Here is a 16,761-nt window from a genome sequence, read left to right on the forward strand (position 1 = left end):
GGTCTTGTCCACAAGGGTCACAGGACGAGGGAAGAGACGAGAAAGTTGACTCCATGTTTCAGAAGGCTTGATTTATTATTATATGATAGATAATATATAAAAACTATACTAAAAGAATAGAGGAAAGGATTTCACTACAAGGCTAAGCTAAGAATAGAAAAGGAATGAATAACAAAGTTTTCTCTCAGACCGAGACCGGCCAGACAGGTGATCTGTGATTGGCTCTTAATTGGAAACAGCCTGATGAGGCCAATCACAGATTCCCCCTGTTGCATTCCACAGCAGCAGATAAGAATTGTTTACAGTTTGTTCCTGAGGCCTCTCAGCTTCTCAGGAGGGGAAAAATTCTAAGGAAAGGATTTTTCATAAAACATGTCGGTGACAGCAAGGAAAGCTCAATTTTTTCTGAAAGACCCTTGAACTTACAAGAGCTTTTTTTGATACCTGCTAGCAGTTGCCATACTCACATTATACCAACAGTTTTCAAAAGCTGCCCAACTTCTCTCAGACAAACCATCAATATTACCTTAACAAATTTACTACAGCTCCCTACAATCAGCTCCCTACATTATTTACTAGAATAGAGCATGGCTACAGAGACAGAAAAACTTGCAAAATTGGAAATCTGGCCATCAAAGGCCCCTCACAAAGATTTTTTTAAAGATTAACTTATTTATTATAGTAAATATTCTCTGACAGCATTAACCATCTATTGCTGTGAGCATCTAGAAATGGCTAACAATTTATAATTACCATTATTTCTTCTTATCTTTGTGATTTGGAAGATATTAGCTCAGCTGGAGCCTCTCAAACAGATATTTGATATAAAATATTCATAATTCATTTGACTATATACTGAGGTCAGATGGCAATATTTCTGTTTGCAGATGAATCTAAAGTGAGCTTTGTATTGCTGAAAATGTGCTGGCATAGCTTTTACCAAGAAAACCCTCCTATAATAAATTACAATAAAGTATCATGCAATTTTTATCTTTGTAAATGTTCCAGTGAAGAAATGCTCCTACTAGAAATGCACAAAAAACTTATACAAATCACATAAACATTGTTAGAAAAAACTGAGGGATATTTTAAGAGCATTAATTGTTAATGTTTTTCAATGCTAAGTATCATCAAAGGCTGCCTACCTGAGACAGTTCTGTTCTGTTTTTCATCCCTGCCCTGAATCTTTTGGGTACATTTAGCTTTCTTTTTTTATAAATAGGGCAGGGGATAATAAGAAGTAAAAATAAATTAATGTTCTATGCATCTGCATTTTCTTCCTGAAATCTGTGGAGTTTTCTGGGTGCCACAGTGACATGGAGCATCATCATTCATGGCCTTCAGAATGTTAATTTCAGACTATTTACATTTTTTTCCCCTGTGTGTTGATGATAGCACATGATGACAATTCTGTTTCAAGCTAGTGGCAAAACAGAGCAGTTTTGTTTGGTCATCTTGGAGTGTTTGTGGAGGGTGGTGTTGCCAGCTCCATGTTGCTGCAGCACCAGCAGGCCACCCCACTTTACCTGCTGCCTGCCTTTTTCTGCCAGCAGAGTCTATGCACATTTCACACACTCCAAGTCGTTCCACAATCACATTTTGATTGTATCTACAGTGCTAGAGAGACTTGCAGTGTTGCTCTGATTGTTTTTTAATGTGTTTTCAGCCTTTCCATGTTTGTTTATTACATTTGGTAAGTCCAATCACGTGAAGGAGCGTGTCTGTGGGGGTATTTGTGTAGTAATGTCCCTCTTTCAACCTTGAAAACCTACATGTTTTCATGCAGGTAACCGATTGCATGCATTGTTGGAGTGTGTAGAGCTAAATGCTAATATGGATGGGGTGCTAATTAGCATTGAGTAGGTTTATCAGCTATATCTATTTAAGAATACATATTTCATGTTCCACAAAAATACTGCAAAGGATTGGAAGAAAGAATAAAAAAAAAAGGGGGAAACCATTAGGAATTTATAAATGTAATGAAAATTTTTACCTCAGCCCAGTTGAAAAAAAAAAAAAGGGTTGTTATTTCAAAACTTTTTAATGAAGAAATAATGGGGAGAGAAAGATGATACCATGCAGACCAATGCAATTTCCAAGTACTCAGAGCTACTAAGATTTAAACCTAAGAATCTCAATGTGTTATTAAGAGTCTGTTGCAACTGCCCTAGCACTGCATGGGGAAAGGAGGACCAAACAACAACTTTTACAAGGCAGACAGAGTGTGGTCAGGATTGGCGAGACAAATGTTTGTAAATGATTACATCATGTCTTGAGTGATGAAATCTTGTAAGGATACTAGAAATAATACAGTTCAGTGGCTTTATGGAACCCATCTTCATGTGGCCACCATGCCCTCAGTCAGAAGGAGACAAAAAGCAAAAGGATTTAAATATATCCTTATGTATGCACACACAACTTTTTATGGCCTGTTTGGCTTGTTAGAATTTGTCCTTTACAAACACAGGAATTGCAAAGTTAAATAGGAGATTATGTAAAGTTTGACGTATGTCTGCAAAGTTATTACTTTTTTCTATGCTACCTAATAGCAGACAAGCCACGCAACTTCCACTGTTGAAAAATTTGCTGCTTACAACAGCACAATTTACCAGCAATAATAGAAAAACAGAGTAACAGTGTGCTTGCTACATAATAGTCACATATCTGGCAAACTGAATGCACCTGTTACATTGCTGGTTTTGACAGGAGGTGAGTGGATTTGCTATCACAGGTAAATACCAGCAAACAAAACCTAATTTGCTAAACATTGCACTATAGAGACAGTAGACCCTCAGGTCACCACTGAAAAATGACTTGGCTTAGCAAAAAGAACACTGATATTCCTTGCAGTGCCAAGACTGCCTTCCTCTCCACCTGCTCCTTCCTTTTGCATTCACAGTTGCAGATCTGGTCAAGGTTCTGTGTTTTTTGACTTGGTTTTCTGTGTAGTTTTTTTTCTTTTTTCTTTTCATTCCATATCGATCCTTAGTGCAATGATGGGCAACAATATTGGAAAACACAATCATTATCTCCCTCTATCTTCATAACTTACTACACTCCACAGTAAACAAACTGAGTAAACAAGGTCAACAAGAACAAAAGAAGCTGAGAAAATTTTCATTGCTTTCATTTGAATGAATTGTCCATCTGCTTTTTCAATTACAGCACAAAAGTAAATAAATGAGAGAACCACTATGAAGTAATACTCAAAGAGAAAATTAAGCCGAGCTTTTTTCTTTTGTTCTCAAGAAAGAAGTTTTAATATTCAGAGAAGGTTTTCTAGCATAAACCTGCTTTTTAGGTTCTATCTCGTCTTCTGATCGAGAGAACTGGGAAAAAGACTGCTGGTTTGCATTGTAATAAAGACAAGACATAAACAGCACACAGTATAAAAACCACCAGTAGGAGTCAAAGCCCTTTGAGACCCTAAGCATATGCTAAAATTTCAAACAGCCATGCCCAGAGTTAGCAGAGACAGTCAATCTCATTTTTGTATCTCCTGTAACTGCTTCAGAGATGAAGATACTATACATTATCAAACCCCAGGAGCTTTTCAAGCTTTACTTGAAAAGCAAGTGTTACATTATGGTTTTAAATTCTGAAACCTGCAGGGACTACAAAACAGAGTAAATTAGTTGGCTTGGTAAAAGATCCAGGACCTCATCTCATAGTGATGAAAGAATTTCTCATGATTTCCAAACAACTGGCTCAGCCAGCTAGCAGAGGTATAAAAAAAAAATATAAATAGATTGATCTAACCCCACCTTTTCAAAATAGATGGAGGGAGGGAAATAAGGAAAAAAGGAGGAAAAAAACGCAGAGGGAGAAAAAGTACTTTTGTTTAAACACAAGCTAAGGACTCAAGATGTCTATTTTTTCACACCTGAAGAAATTTAAAATAGATATTATTTTAAGCATCAAAAGAGAGAGAACTGTATTATCACCCAGTAATAATCACTATATTATTAACAAGAGGCAAGTGTGTATAGCAATCGGAATTTCATAAGAGCCTCCCTTACAATTCCAATCTGAAATTACAGTTGCATTCTCATCTTTTACATTTGATCCAGACCCTTGCCAACTGCTTTAAGCTGTCATACCATGCTTAAGGTTGCATTAACTCTTTATGGTGAATATGTATGCAAAAAAATTGTCTAAGGGGAACATGATAGTGAGCATGAGACTGATGAGCTGAAGGAAGTGGTCAACAAAATGAGCAAGAAGGTCAGAGCATATGAGTCAGTAATGCAGCTTGGTGTATTAGATTTTTCACCCCCAAGTAGATTTCTCAAAGAAGTGTTGCTAAAATAACTGAGCACATAGGCTGACCTACAGAATGTGGTTGTGCCATATAATGACTGAGCCCTACAATACAGGAAAGCTTCTTTCCACTTTCATCCTCAGCAATTTAATTCAAGTGCAATCTCGGCCACTTCAAGCTTTGGTATTTCTCTCTTTTGCTGCATTTTCTCTGAATGTTACCAATCATCTATGCAATTTCAGCTGCAAAACTAATCTTTGCAGTATATTACATGTAATATCTCCTTTTTAAAAGCGGAAGCCCTTATGACCTCTATTGTATTTCAAGAACTTTTCATGATCTAGTGGCAAATTGAAATATTTCCTTTTCCCAGTCCAACTACATTTCTCCTTTTTCAAATACCACCACCTTCTTTAGTGCAATGAGAGGCAAAATCTTTAAAAGGTTTCCTGTAACCTGATTAACATTTTTGTAATTGCAAGAATTTCTAGAATTGCTACTAGCTTATGAAACAAAATCCAAATAACATGGAAAGAATTTGCACAAAGACACAGAGACGTATCAGCCATATGACTCTAATATAAATACAGTCAAAGGCTCTCATTATTTGAAAATACTTTGTAAAAATTTATGTGCTGCCTTTTAGGAAAAAAAAGAAAACATATGTATGATATCACAATGAAAATTTTAAAAATCTGCTTTCTTTTTAATTTCATTTCTTAATGGAAGAAAGACATTTTTGGGAAGGAATGTAGGATTAGACTCCACAATCATCCCAGTTAAAATATGCACAGACACACATTCACATGAGCACGTGAGCGCTCACACACTTTGTTAAAGGACCTTCAGCTGAAGCAACTGTGATCTAATCTTCTCTAATGAAGCAGGAAGTCACTGATTCCAATTTTGGGTTTGGAGCAATTCTGTCATCCTTAAGAAAAGTCACACTTGGAATGACTATTTTATTTTTTTTTTGTCTGTTAAATGGCAAAAGGACCTTTTATTTAAGGCAGCATACTGAATGTATTTTGAGGCATTTCAAACTAACAGTTTCTGTTACAGAAACTAAAAGGATAGAATCTAGCACAGAGCAGTTTCTGTTAGCTCAAACAGGATTTTTTTTATTGTTATTATGTATACATACATTAATGATTATTCAGTGCTTCAAGATATGAACTTCACTGCCCAGGAGGCTGTAATGTTCCAAATATAAACATCAGGCTCCTGCAGTTTTCAAGATCCTATACATTGGCTTACTCAGCTGAATTCTTCTGTCACACACAGCATCCATTATATATTAACTACACTTTCTTATTGCAGATGGCTGGTGATAAAACACAGTTAGTAATCCAGTATCTGTGCTCCTCAAAACGTTTTAAAAGAACAGCCTTATCAACACCGATTCATCCTGACTTAAATGAAAACAGAAATGGTACTAAAGGCCTCCACAGTGTCTAACCTAGGAGGAAATATAACCTCCTAAAAACAAACCAGTAACAACCAAATATTTTCATTGAAACAAAAAAAACCCACCCAGTTTCAGCAGTTGGTCAGTTGGCTTGTACAATGTGTGTTTTCTTTAAAGAGGTGATGAGGCTCGGGGTGTGGGGGGGAAGTATTCTTTTTATTCCATGACTCATCCAGCATGAATCTCTTAAAGAAAGTGTTCCAGAAATAAAAAGTGATATTCAGAATAGTAGCATGCATGCAGATGAACTACTACATTCTGCAACATTGACTGAAAAAAAACCCGTAAAGATTAAAACAGCCACCATACAAACAGAAATGTTATGGCATTTTTTGGTAAAATTATTTGTTTGTTTCCCTTTATGTTATATATGGTAATTTCCATGCCAATATATTAATTTCCTGTATAATGTGAAACATTGAGAAGTTTCTTAAAACAATAATAGGTTCAGAGGAGGCAGGGAGGGAAGGGGGAAAAAAAAATGAAAAAAGAAAGGAACAATTTTCTCCTTTTTCCCCTCTCTCTTTTCATTGTAAATCTCTATTTTAGAGTTTCTTTGGGTTGTGCTTCTTCAGTAAGGCCAAAGTATGGGGGCAGTGATTTGTTTTGGCACAGGGGGTGAAGGATTCGCTTTGCTCTCGGTTCCAGCCAGGCTCCCCGAGCCCTCAGGACCCGTGCTCACTGTCCCAGAACCGCAATATCACTGCGGCGTTCCCTCCGGCTCCACGGCCGTGGAGCATGGAGCAGTGCAGGACACACAGCAGCAGCAGCAGCAGCTCTGCCCCTTCCCCTGGCCAAGAGCACTTCCCACCTGCCCCAACCACACCGGCCACCCCAGCCCCAGGGGCCACCGCGCTCCAAGACAAGGCAGCTCCCACGGCCGCCCGCGCTGCCAGGCCCAGGAAGGCACAGTCATGGCCAGGTGGCCAAGCCAAGGTGGCAGTGGCCAGTGGGGCCTTTTAAGGTAGAGGTGCAGCTCTGGCCATTAGCCCCAGCAGAGCCCTCATGCTGGGCAGGACTAGGGGAGGCTCTCCCTCTTCAGTGTGCAACATCAGCGCCGTGGCACTGAGAGCCATCCACCATCCCTCCTCTCGGAACGGCTGAGAATGGTCACAGCTGACTTTTATCTTCTGCTAAATTATTAACTTGGCGATAAATACCGGCAAAAGTTGCTCTGAGGTACGTATGTATGTTCTTAAGCACAAAACCTCTCCATATGATAACACTTAACAGAAATGTATTATTTTCATTGGCTTTTGGCTTCCTCCATAAACACACTACATCATTTTGTAGGATTTTTATTACTGTTATTATTACAATCCCATATTCCTATTCAACTTGAAATGATGAATGCAAAATCAATACAATAACTAACAAATGTATCCACGGTGACCAAACAACAAACTCAAAAGCACAGCACGGTGAGTGAAAATTAGCAGTTCTTAAAACAACTACATCACAGTTCAGTTGCACTGTAAAAGAACAGCTCATGAATTTAGAAGGGTTACAATGAGCTTAATTATTTGAAGGATCAGCTCAAAAAGTAAAATACACATAGTAGGATGTAAGATAAAGGACAAATATCTTCTTGGAGGCTACAGCTTTAAAGAGAGAGAGAAACATCATGACAAATTCCTGAATTTAGCAACTTGTCTCTCTGATAGTTAAAAAACTCCCTTCACCCATTAACACTTGCTCTATAACAATAATACTATCAGAGGGTTAGGTGTCACTTTACATGGTAATTTTCAGTATTTCTTTCAGCCTTAATGCTGCACACACGCATTCCCACTATGCCACCTCACATCAGCAGCAATTGGACAAAAAGGCCCAGAAAAGCAAAGAAGATCCATGTAAACATACAGAAAAAGGCTTTCCTTTTCTTCCCTTTCTATACTTATGTGGCCAATAGTTGCATGTATGGATAAAAACAACAAAAAAACCAAAACGCCCCTCCCAAAAACCAACAGAATTCTTCATTAATATTTAAAGGAAAGTATTTTTTTTTCCCTTAGAAAAATAAAATTCCAATATTGTCTATGTGATGTCTGTAGCAATTTGAAATCAAAGTAGGTGCATGATGTACGCAGTCAAGCTTTCATCTGGCTCAGTGCAATACTGCTTTGTGCAGTAACAGGGACAGGTGAGATTACAGACGTTCTTGCTTCTCACTGACAGCACAAGAAAATACCCAAAATAACAAGAAAATACCCAGAATAATCACAGGTAAATATTATCCCCCAGCTCATGCTTTCTTATGCAAAAGACAGGTACAGGAACATTCATTTAAAACTCAATATGGAAGGAAACTTCAGACTGAACACAGCAGACAGAGAACCTGCCTTGCAGAAACTTTCTGCTCTCAGTAGTGAAATTTACTACAAAGCACAACTCAGTTTTTTCCATTTAAAAACTTGTGTTGCACCAGAAAACAAATAAGCATATGATACAGCGATTTTTATTTTTTCAAAGTAAGACCAAAAAAAATTTGATCACCATTACATGCTTCTGAAAACTACAGACAGGAAAAAAATTTAAAAATTAAATATCATGCAGCTAACATATACCTAATACCCTAACTCTATAACTTCATAAAACTGCAACTTCTAATCCCACCCAAGAAAAACTGATTTAAAAAAAAAAAGCCAACCAACCAAAAAAATCAAATAACAATCCATCTTGTACTTGCAATGTTGTTAAAGGTAGAAAAATACTGGAAGAAATGAATAGCAAGTTAACCTGGCCTCTTTAATAGTGAAGAGACTTAATCCAAATTACTCAAACCTAAAAACATATTGCTTGCCTATTCCTCCTCAGTCTTTTGAAAATGTAGTAAAACTAAAATACTGAAAATTTATCTTTGAAAGGGACACTGAACAGTTTTGACAACTCAACCAATTTGTATTTTTTTTTCTGCTAGGACAGTTTACATCTAAATCTATCTGCTTTCGTAATTGATGTATTTCACTGTGAAAGACATATCACACATACATACACAGTCTTTATTTTATGAAAATAAAAAGCCAGTGTTTAGCATGGCACAAGGCTTAGTACTTTTTTGACAGAGCTGGGAATATTGCAAAAGTTCTTCCCTTAAATCTTGAAGTGAACTCCTGATTCAATATTTAATGAAACTGAGAAAGCTGCTGAATGTCCCAGAAATCCTTCAACTCCCTGCTCTCTGCTCATTCTAAGTACTATGCTGCTATAAATTAACAGTGAGACTAGATGAGATTTCAAGCAGCCAAGAATAGCATTTTTCCATCACACCACTAAATTCTCTATTTTATTTTTCTTTGCTCTTTAACAGCACTAACTGGCAGCATTATATTGCAATCGTACATCCCAGTCCAGTACTGCAGCACTACATTGCTCAGACATAGCTCTACACTCCAGCATGTTTTTAGGGTATGCAACCAGCTCAGCTGTAAGCCGAAGGAAGATGTCTGTCAAGCAACAAAACTAAACTCCGCACAAATATTTAACAGCTCCAAGACCCCTAAAGGCTTAAAATAATATGCATTTTGTGGCATGCTAGGAGCCAACTCCACACCGGTGATGTGCACAATGCAGAGTACTCGGCAATCGCAGCGCTGCAAATAAAAGTGTTTCCCCTTTATACCTTGGAATTCTTCAAACTAAAAGCTGAATGAAATACTGAGGCTCGCTGTGCCTCCCCAGCACTGACAGTGCAGTAGCAGCTCGTCCATTACGTTAAGTTCGTCTAAAACTTCCCATGCCTCACAAGCATTTCTCATCCCCTCTCAGCAGATGAAACACAAGTTCATTTAAAGCAAACCTAGCACGAGTTCATCTTATCTAGCTTGTTTTTCAAACCGCTAGAACTACGCAGTAGCCCACTCAAACAGAAAATTTCCCAGACAATGGAATCCTTTCAAACTGCACAGCCGGCAGGATTCCCCAGTTGTCAGTTTTAGGTGTGTGCCAGCACGAAATGTTCTTGAATCCGAAATCTGTAATAATCACTCCTATTGATAATGGGAGCAGAAGCAGAATTACATCACGGTTAACACTTACCAAAATACATTATGTTTCTCATTAATCATGCAGTCAGGATCCCACGGCTGTGTATTCAGCATTAGCTCCTGCACAGGGCTGACATGTAAAACAGAGCTTTTTCATTCTACATTATGTGGAAATTTCCCAGCACGAGAAGCGTGAGAGAGCAGTGTGCCTCCTCAGGATGAGCGCTTTGCAGGCAGTCTTATCCCTGATACAATCCCTGTCTGATTTAGCGTTTACTCCGGCTGCATGCTGCACTGCCCATTCTTACTGTAATCTGACTCCTCCTTCTGATGTCCTTGCTGTGCCTGTGACATCAGGACTAAGAGTACTACAAACAGATCTTTTCGTTTCGAGCTCGCAACGACATGCTCTTATATCCTGGTTAACCTAACTCTGGTTTGGACAAAAAAAAATAAATAAAATAAGCCCTTCTAAAATTGTACAGGCTTTTTTTTTTTCTTGGCAGTAAACACGTCTAGTGACATAACGTGCTCAATTACATAATAGATGGCAAAGACAAAGCGTATATTGTTGGTGTATTTTTCTTTGAAGGGCAGGCTCCAGGAGAAGCTTTGAGTGCCTCAATACCCCAACTTCAATAGAAGATAAAGATGCTGGCACTTTGCAAGATCATGTACCCCTAAGACTTTTTTTTTTTAATCAATAGTTCCACTTCAATAAACAATTTCAATCCAAATGTTGGATAAAAAGACATCCGTTTCTATTTTTAAAATGCAACTGGCAAATAGGTATTTCAATTTCAATACAGCTGAACTGATTTTTTAAACAACAATTTCTTCACCTGAATAACAAAGCATGAAGACAGGAGACATACAACAATGAGGATCTGAGATGGAGTTTACAACCTTTCACCCTCCAGGTCTCTAGCTGTTTTCTGGCCCAGGGTGATAAGTCATTAGCACCTGGTAGGTATTCTATTACTCTGCGGCAAATGGAGTGGTCCAAAGTTTGTAAATAGGTGCCCACACAATCCCTGATGCTACACAAACCAGTAGCAGCTCCAGAGGAAGAAAGACCAAAGAAACACCAGAATACTGTCAACCATGTACGTGGTAGTGCCTCGGGATGGATCCAACAACATGCTAGTGCAGCAGTGTGGTGAAGACAATGTGGTCTGTATTTATGCACACATGTCTCTACTCTGAATCAATAGAGGACATTGGTTTCCTGCTGTCAGTCTGGCATGTATCAGTGATAATACTCTTATACTAAATAAAGGTAAAAAGTAATGGACAGTATGCTGAAGCGTTTATTTCATTATAATAGGATCTAATGGGACGAATGCTTTCATTCTACAGGAAAGAGGATGACAGGTATAATTCATTTAAAGCTCCACTTCTTATTTGTAAAACCACTACACAAGTACTATTTCATGAGGTCCAATCACTTCAGGCAAAATTATCACAGCAGCACAGCAGCCAAGGAAGGCTCCAGTTGCAGCAGCAGAGGTAAGAGCCCTGGTGTACAGTGCCACTGTGCATCTCTCAGCAAGAGTCCTCTGCAGCATTGCCCTCACGAGGTTTCATGCCACCTGTATGAAGGTTACTGAAATTAAACACTGACAGGGAACTGAGGCACCAATTTCAGTCTTGTCCCTCACCAGCAGTCCCACAGCTGTTAATTTCTGATACCTAGCCTTTCTCAGTGCCCTTTCTTATTTCAGCTGCCCTAGCAAGAGGCAAGCCTTGAAACAAGAAATCCACAGTACACATAAACTCCAAAATAAGATTTGCTTCATGACAGAAAAGCACACAGTGCCGGAGTGCACTTTGAGGCCCATAGTGCACAAGACCAAATCTTCTTGTGTGGGTCAAACTGACCAACAAAGTAAGTAAAGCAGATCTTAAATCACAGTGAAGAAATGCCATCTAAAAATTCCTGGAGTAAATAAAAAAAAAAGCTGTCTAGAAATCATGGCCTATGTTTCAACTACATAGTGTGGACAGCAAGTCACAGAGGGTTTGACAGCACATTCCTTCCCTTTATTTCATCATTACAATGCTCATCTGCTTCTAAAACACAGGGAAGGACAACTCGCTAAAAGGGAAAATGCCATCCTCAAAGACTGGTTTAAAACATCTCAGCTGAAACACTCTAATGTTCCCTGAGCAGTAGGTATGAGCTACTATCAGGAGCCTTCTGCAGCACAAGCATTCCCTCCTCTCCCTTCACGGAGGGTAAAAGCTCAGAGAATCAATTCCCTGTGAAATCCTTCAGCTCCTTTTCCAGCTCTGAAGTGCTTTTGCAGAGGCACTGTGTGACGTCCTTCGAGTCGGTCTGCACCCAGGCACAGCATTTGCCTGTTAAGCTGCATTTACCCTATCACAGAAAGAAAGGATTGGGGTTATTCTGCCAGGAGTCAAACTCTGCAAGATGTAGGCTACCTCAGTGTGCCACCAAGCCAACATGCCTCTTGATTCGTGCCATGGGAACAGAATGCTCATGTCTGTTCTATTAGTGCTCAGGCAAGGACCTTGCTACCTTTAAACACCCCTTCTTGAACTGCTGTTCTGCTACAATACCTGTACCAGGTTGGTGGTGTCTGATGGCAAGTCAGATTCTCAGGCAATGTAAACACCAAAGTACCACGTGTCCTTACTGACATGTTCTCCACTACTTGGCTCTGAATGTCACCTCTAGTTTCGTTTTGCCCTGTAGGACGTAAAACAAGAAGGACAACCTCCCTCCTCCTTATTGCATCTTATTTGTGTTCTGAGAGTAAGTATGCAATTAAAGTAAACAAAGAAACTGAAACAAGAACTTCAATTTCTTTTCATTTCAACTACAGAAATGCAAGGTAGGAGGGAAAAATCACTGGAAAGCATTCACAGCCCAAATTAACATACTCTATGACAAACTCTGCTTTCACTTACACACATACAACATTAATAAGCTGCAAAAAGAAGCAGGATTTGAAGCAAGGAAGAAAAAATAAATTTTATTCCCTGAGTGAGATATTGTCACAGTCAGTGAAAGGGAGGTTTAGTTTAGTAATTGCAATCCCAAATGGCTGGTGTTTTAATGCCAGCATGGAGGATTCTGCTGAGAACAGCTGTAGGGAAGTACAGTCAGGAGCAGCAAACACTTATGTGTGCCTGGAGAATTAAGTAGACCTAGCCTGTGCATGCAGGATCATGCAGAATGAATGAGCAAATTAGTCCATGATGTCAGCCCGTGGCGCAAGCTCTCCAACCATCAACAAGACAGCACAGGTTAACCGGCATTTAACTTTGCTACAAACACCAGTCAACTGCAAAATTATCATATTTTCATGCATGGTTCACTTAAAAAATGAAACTCCCAAACTCTTGGGATTCAACAATAGCATAAAAATAACAAGAAAAAAATTACTTCTCCTAAACCAGCTAGCCCTCGTTCTTATTTCTAATAAAAGAAGCAACTTCTACTCCCTGAAATCCTCTTTTCCAACAACTTGTTTCTTTTTTCATACTAGCATCTCTACCGTGGGTTCTTCTGCCCTTTCTCACATTCCTAAAAGCTTTGCCACAAAGGGCAGATTTTCAAAATGCAGAACAACCCACAAGACATCCCCTCCTTGGAATAAACAAAAAGCAGATAGCACACATGGCCCTGAAGTACAGCACATGCCCTATACTTGTCCAGACCTGGGAAAACTACAGGTTATTCCCCATACCTTGATCTACAGACAGAAAGCCAACTTCATGAAGAAGTTCCTCAGTTCTGTGGTTTCTACTGATTTTTATCTACCAAATGATTTAAACAATGCCTCCATAACAAGTATTAAAGCCCCTCACAGGCAAGTCTGTTGCAGAGACTAATTACTATTTAACATTAACGCACCCAGTTAACTCCCTAGGATTCCTGGAAAACCCTCTTCCAGACTTGAACATTCCCAGGAGGCAACTAATATTAAATTTATACCCAAACTGTTCCAAATTGGCTTTGATGAATGTCAGGTAGTGAGGCTGACCACATATCATCTCTTGCAAATGCAGAAGCAGACCGAGGAACTCTTTGCTGGCAAAAGTATAATAATAGTCAAAAATACACTAGTGGCACAACATTTTAAGTCTATGCATCATATGTAGTAGGCTAAAAAATCTTGTACAACTCAGGGGTTTCCAGATTTTCCTAAAATAATTTTTATCTACTGTACAGAGAGAGCTATTAAGAACAAAAATTTATTGTGGAAACATTCATTTCTGAAAATAAAATGGGAGAAACAATCCAAATCACACCTGGCCTATTAATTCATCAAATGCATCCCAAAACTAAAAGATTGCTGCAAGAAAAGTGGGTCTAGAATTTCCACATAATTTGGAAATTTATGTATTGAAGCATTTATGTATTATTTCATTCCTATTAGTGACCACAGTGCAGAAAGAAAGAACAGCAAACAAGCCACAGCTTTGTAAGCCTCCAAAAGTAATTGAAAATGTTTCCAAGCACACATAGTTTTGTGCCTCAAATCAAATATACTAAGTACATCAGCTAGAAGTTTGGTTTGTTTTTATTTCAAAGCCATCTGGAGCAGTTTAAGACATACTACACAATAATGCAGATTTTGTGATTCATTACTAATCTCCTGAGGTTACACTAAAGGATAAGAAGGGAAGGAGCAATTTACATTTGTATATTTTAAACAACCACAGAGGCTCATCTTTGGTTTTGAACATTCTTCATGGGCTAAAACTACCAAATGTGTTTTTTACCCTTGACTCAGAAGTGTCACTTCTGGAAATGTGCAATATTTGTCACCATGAATACCATTTAACTGCAGCAGTACCCGAAGGAACTCTGTACCACAACACGTGAATACAACTGGAGGAACTTAATTAATCTTCCTGTCACTTCCATGATGCTTTTCATTAGTTTAGCTGCTATCTGATCAACTGCTCCTTTCTCTATTGGAAATGGCTAACCAGAACCTCCTATAAAAGCATTTTCAAGAGGTAAACAGGCTCACTTTTGATTCTGAGAGCCTTTGCAAAGCTTTGCCAAGCAGGCTTTATCAGTTCAGTAACAGTACTTACAGCACTGCTCTTTTTAAGCCCTGGGATTTTCCACATACACAGCTTAAAAAATATAAATAGAACAATATGCTTTTTTCTAAGCTTAGAGCTACTACTTCTGGTATTTTGTAGTTTGAACACAGATAACATATAGCAATTGAAAGGTCATATTCTTCTGAATTTCCTTCTTATAGGCATGGATAGTTATTAAGCAAAAAAGCAGAATGTAGATAACATAAAACCAAACCCACATTTTGGGCATTATTTTTGCTAATTGTTTGACAAAATGCCCACTCCTGTCATCTTCTGCTCCTAAACACGGGACAAGATTTGAGTTAAAAAATGTGAATGAATACACAACTGGTGCAGAAGCTTCTTTGACTATTGATAACAATTTTAAATATAAATATGGTCTTAAAAGGAAACATGACCCAGAAACTTGTCTGTATGCATGTCAAATATATTTTGAAACACATCCACACACAAAATGTAGGTTTTTTCCCCCTCAAAAATGAAAACTGGAATTGATGACAACACAATGTCCAAGCTGTATAATCCTCCCTTTCTCCCTCTTGCCCTTTTATTTCTGTATAGCTTTCAGAACAATTTCTCTAGCATGTGGGGTTTGAGCATATCACAAGCAGACAATTCATCATTACCTCTTGTGAGGTGAACAATTAATTAATGTTTCACTATTTCTGTCCATCTTTCCAACACTCTCTAAAATTTTGCAATATACCTTGTAGACTTATCACAAAATCCAAGCACTGTATTCTCACAATTTAAAAACTTATATTTAGAAATCCAGATGTTGTACTAAAAAATTTTGTACAGATTTCACACTCAGGATTTTTTTATTTTTGCACTCTGATTTACAGGATGCATCTGTCAATCTATGAATGGAGGCATTTTGCAGTTCTGATTACAGCATCAAATGGCCAAAACTATGCACTTCTATTATTTCTATATTAATTTTTATCAATCAACTTATTAGTCTCAAGTAAAAAAATAGATAGTATATAGTAAACTCATCTACTCATTCTGCCTGCTTTTACTGTGTTTGATTAAACTAAAATGACAATATACCACATTATTAATTAGAGATCATCTAATTTAGTTAAAAATGATAATAAGCAATTATTGCACAGGTATCAGCCTATGTTTTAATGTGGGAATGTTTGTTTGGGGGCTTTTTTGGGAGGGGTGGTGGGTTATTGGGTGGGGGTTTTTGTTGCTTGTTTGGTTTTGAGTTGATGAGTGTTCTTTTTTTTTTTTTCCCTTAAACAAGGTACATCAAAGAACTGGAGATTTTCTCAACACATCATTTAGGACTCTTGTGTGCAAATTGTTCAGGACTGTTGATTTTAAACAGTCTTTAGTCCAAGCAGCTGCTGCTTTACATCTTCCTTTCTTTCCTCCAGGCCTTTTGAAAAGTGCCTTAGCTCACTCATTACATGGAGACTGCATCAAGCATTTTCAAAATATAGGATAAAAATATTTTTTTTACCACTTTTGGTGCTTTCAAATCACTCGTAACAATCTTACTATCTCCATCTAGTGGCTTATGTGATTAGGACTTTTGCTATTAATACACTAAAATCTTTTTATTGTCCTTTGCCTTGCCAACCACAGAACTTTCATTTCCTGCTTCCGGCTTTCCCTATAAATTTTGCATACATCTAACTTCTAATTTATATTGATTAACATTTGATTCCTCTTTTACAATTTTGTTCCAAGTTGTGTTTTAAACTCTAGTTGCTCTGCTAATTTTGTGGCTGAACCAGGAAAGACTTTTAATTAAAGTTTGCCATTTTCTGAGCATGAAACAAATTTTTTTAGTCATATAGTGACCTCTAGTAATCTAAGGCAGCATCAATTTTCCTCACAAGGCTTTTTTCTCTCTTTTCTTCCCAAACATTTCTGCTTCTAATTTTCTTATAAGAAATAAAATATCTTGAAAATACAAAACCTGCAACCGATTTTGTTTGTAC

General features: G+C 38.0%; 1 protein-coding gene across 2 annotated transcripts in view; it reads right to left on the reverse strand.

The window, feature by feature from the left end:
- Positions 1–16,761, reverse strand: part of ZNF385D (zinc finger protein 385D) — a 414,757-nt gene that overhangs the window by 155,034 nt on the left and 242,962 nt on the right. The window contains exon 1 of one of the 2 annotated variants that reach the window (XM_009086110.4): positions 9,768–10,144. The exons of the other annotated variant lie outside the window; for it this stretch is intronic. Within the exon in view, the coding sequence (XP_009084358.2) occupies positions 9,768–9,789 (22 nt within the window). The 5' untranslated portion in view covers positions 9,790–10,144. Of the gene's footprint in view, positions 1–9,767; positions 10,145–16,761 lie in introns of those variants that run through there. 2 annotated transcript variants of the gene reach the window in all.

This window comes from Serinus canaria, chromosome 2 (genome assembly GCF_022539315.1).
Source record: "Serinus canaria isolate serCan28SL12 chromosome 2, serCan2020, whole genome shotgun sequence".
Lineage (NCBI taxonomy): Eukaryota > Metazoa > Chordata > Aves > Passeriformes > Fringillidae > Serinus > Serinus canaria.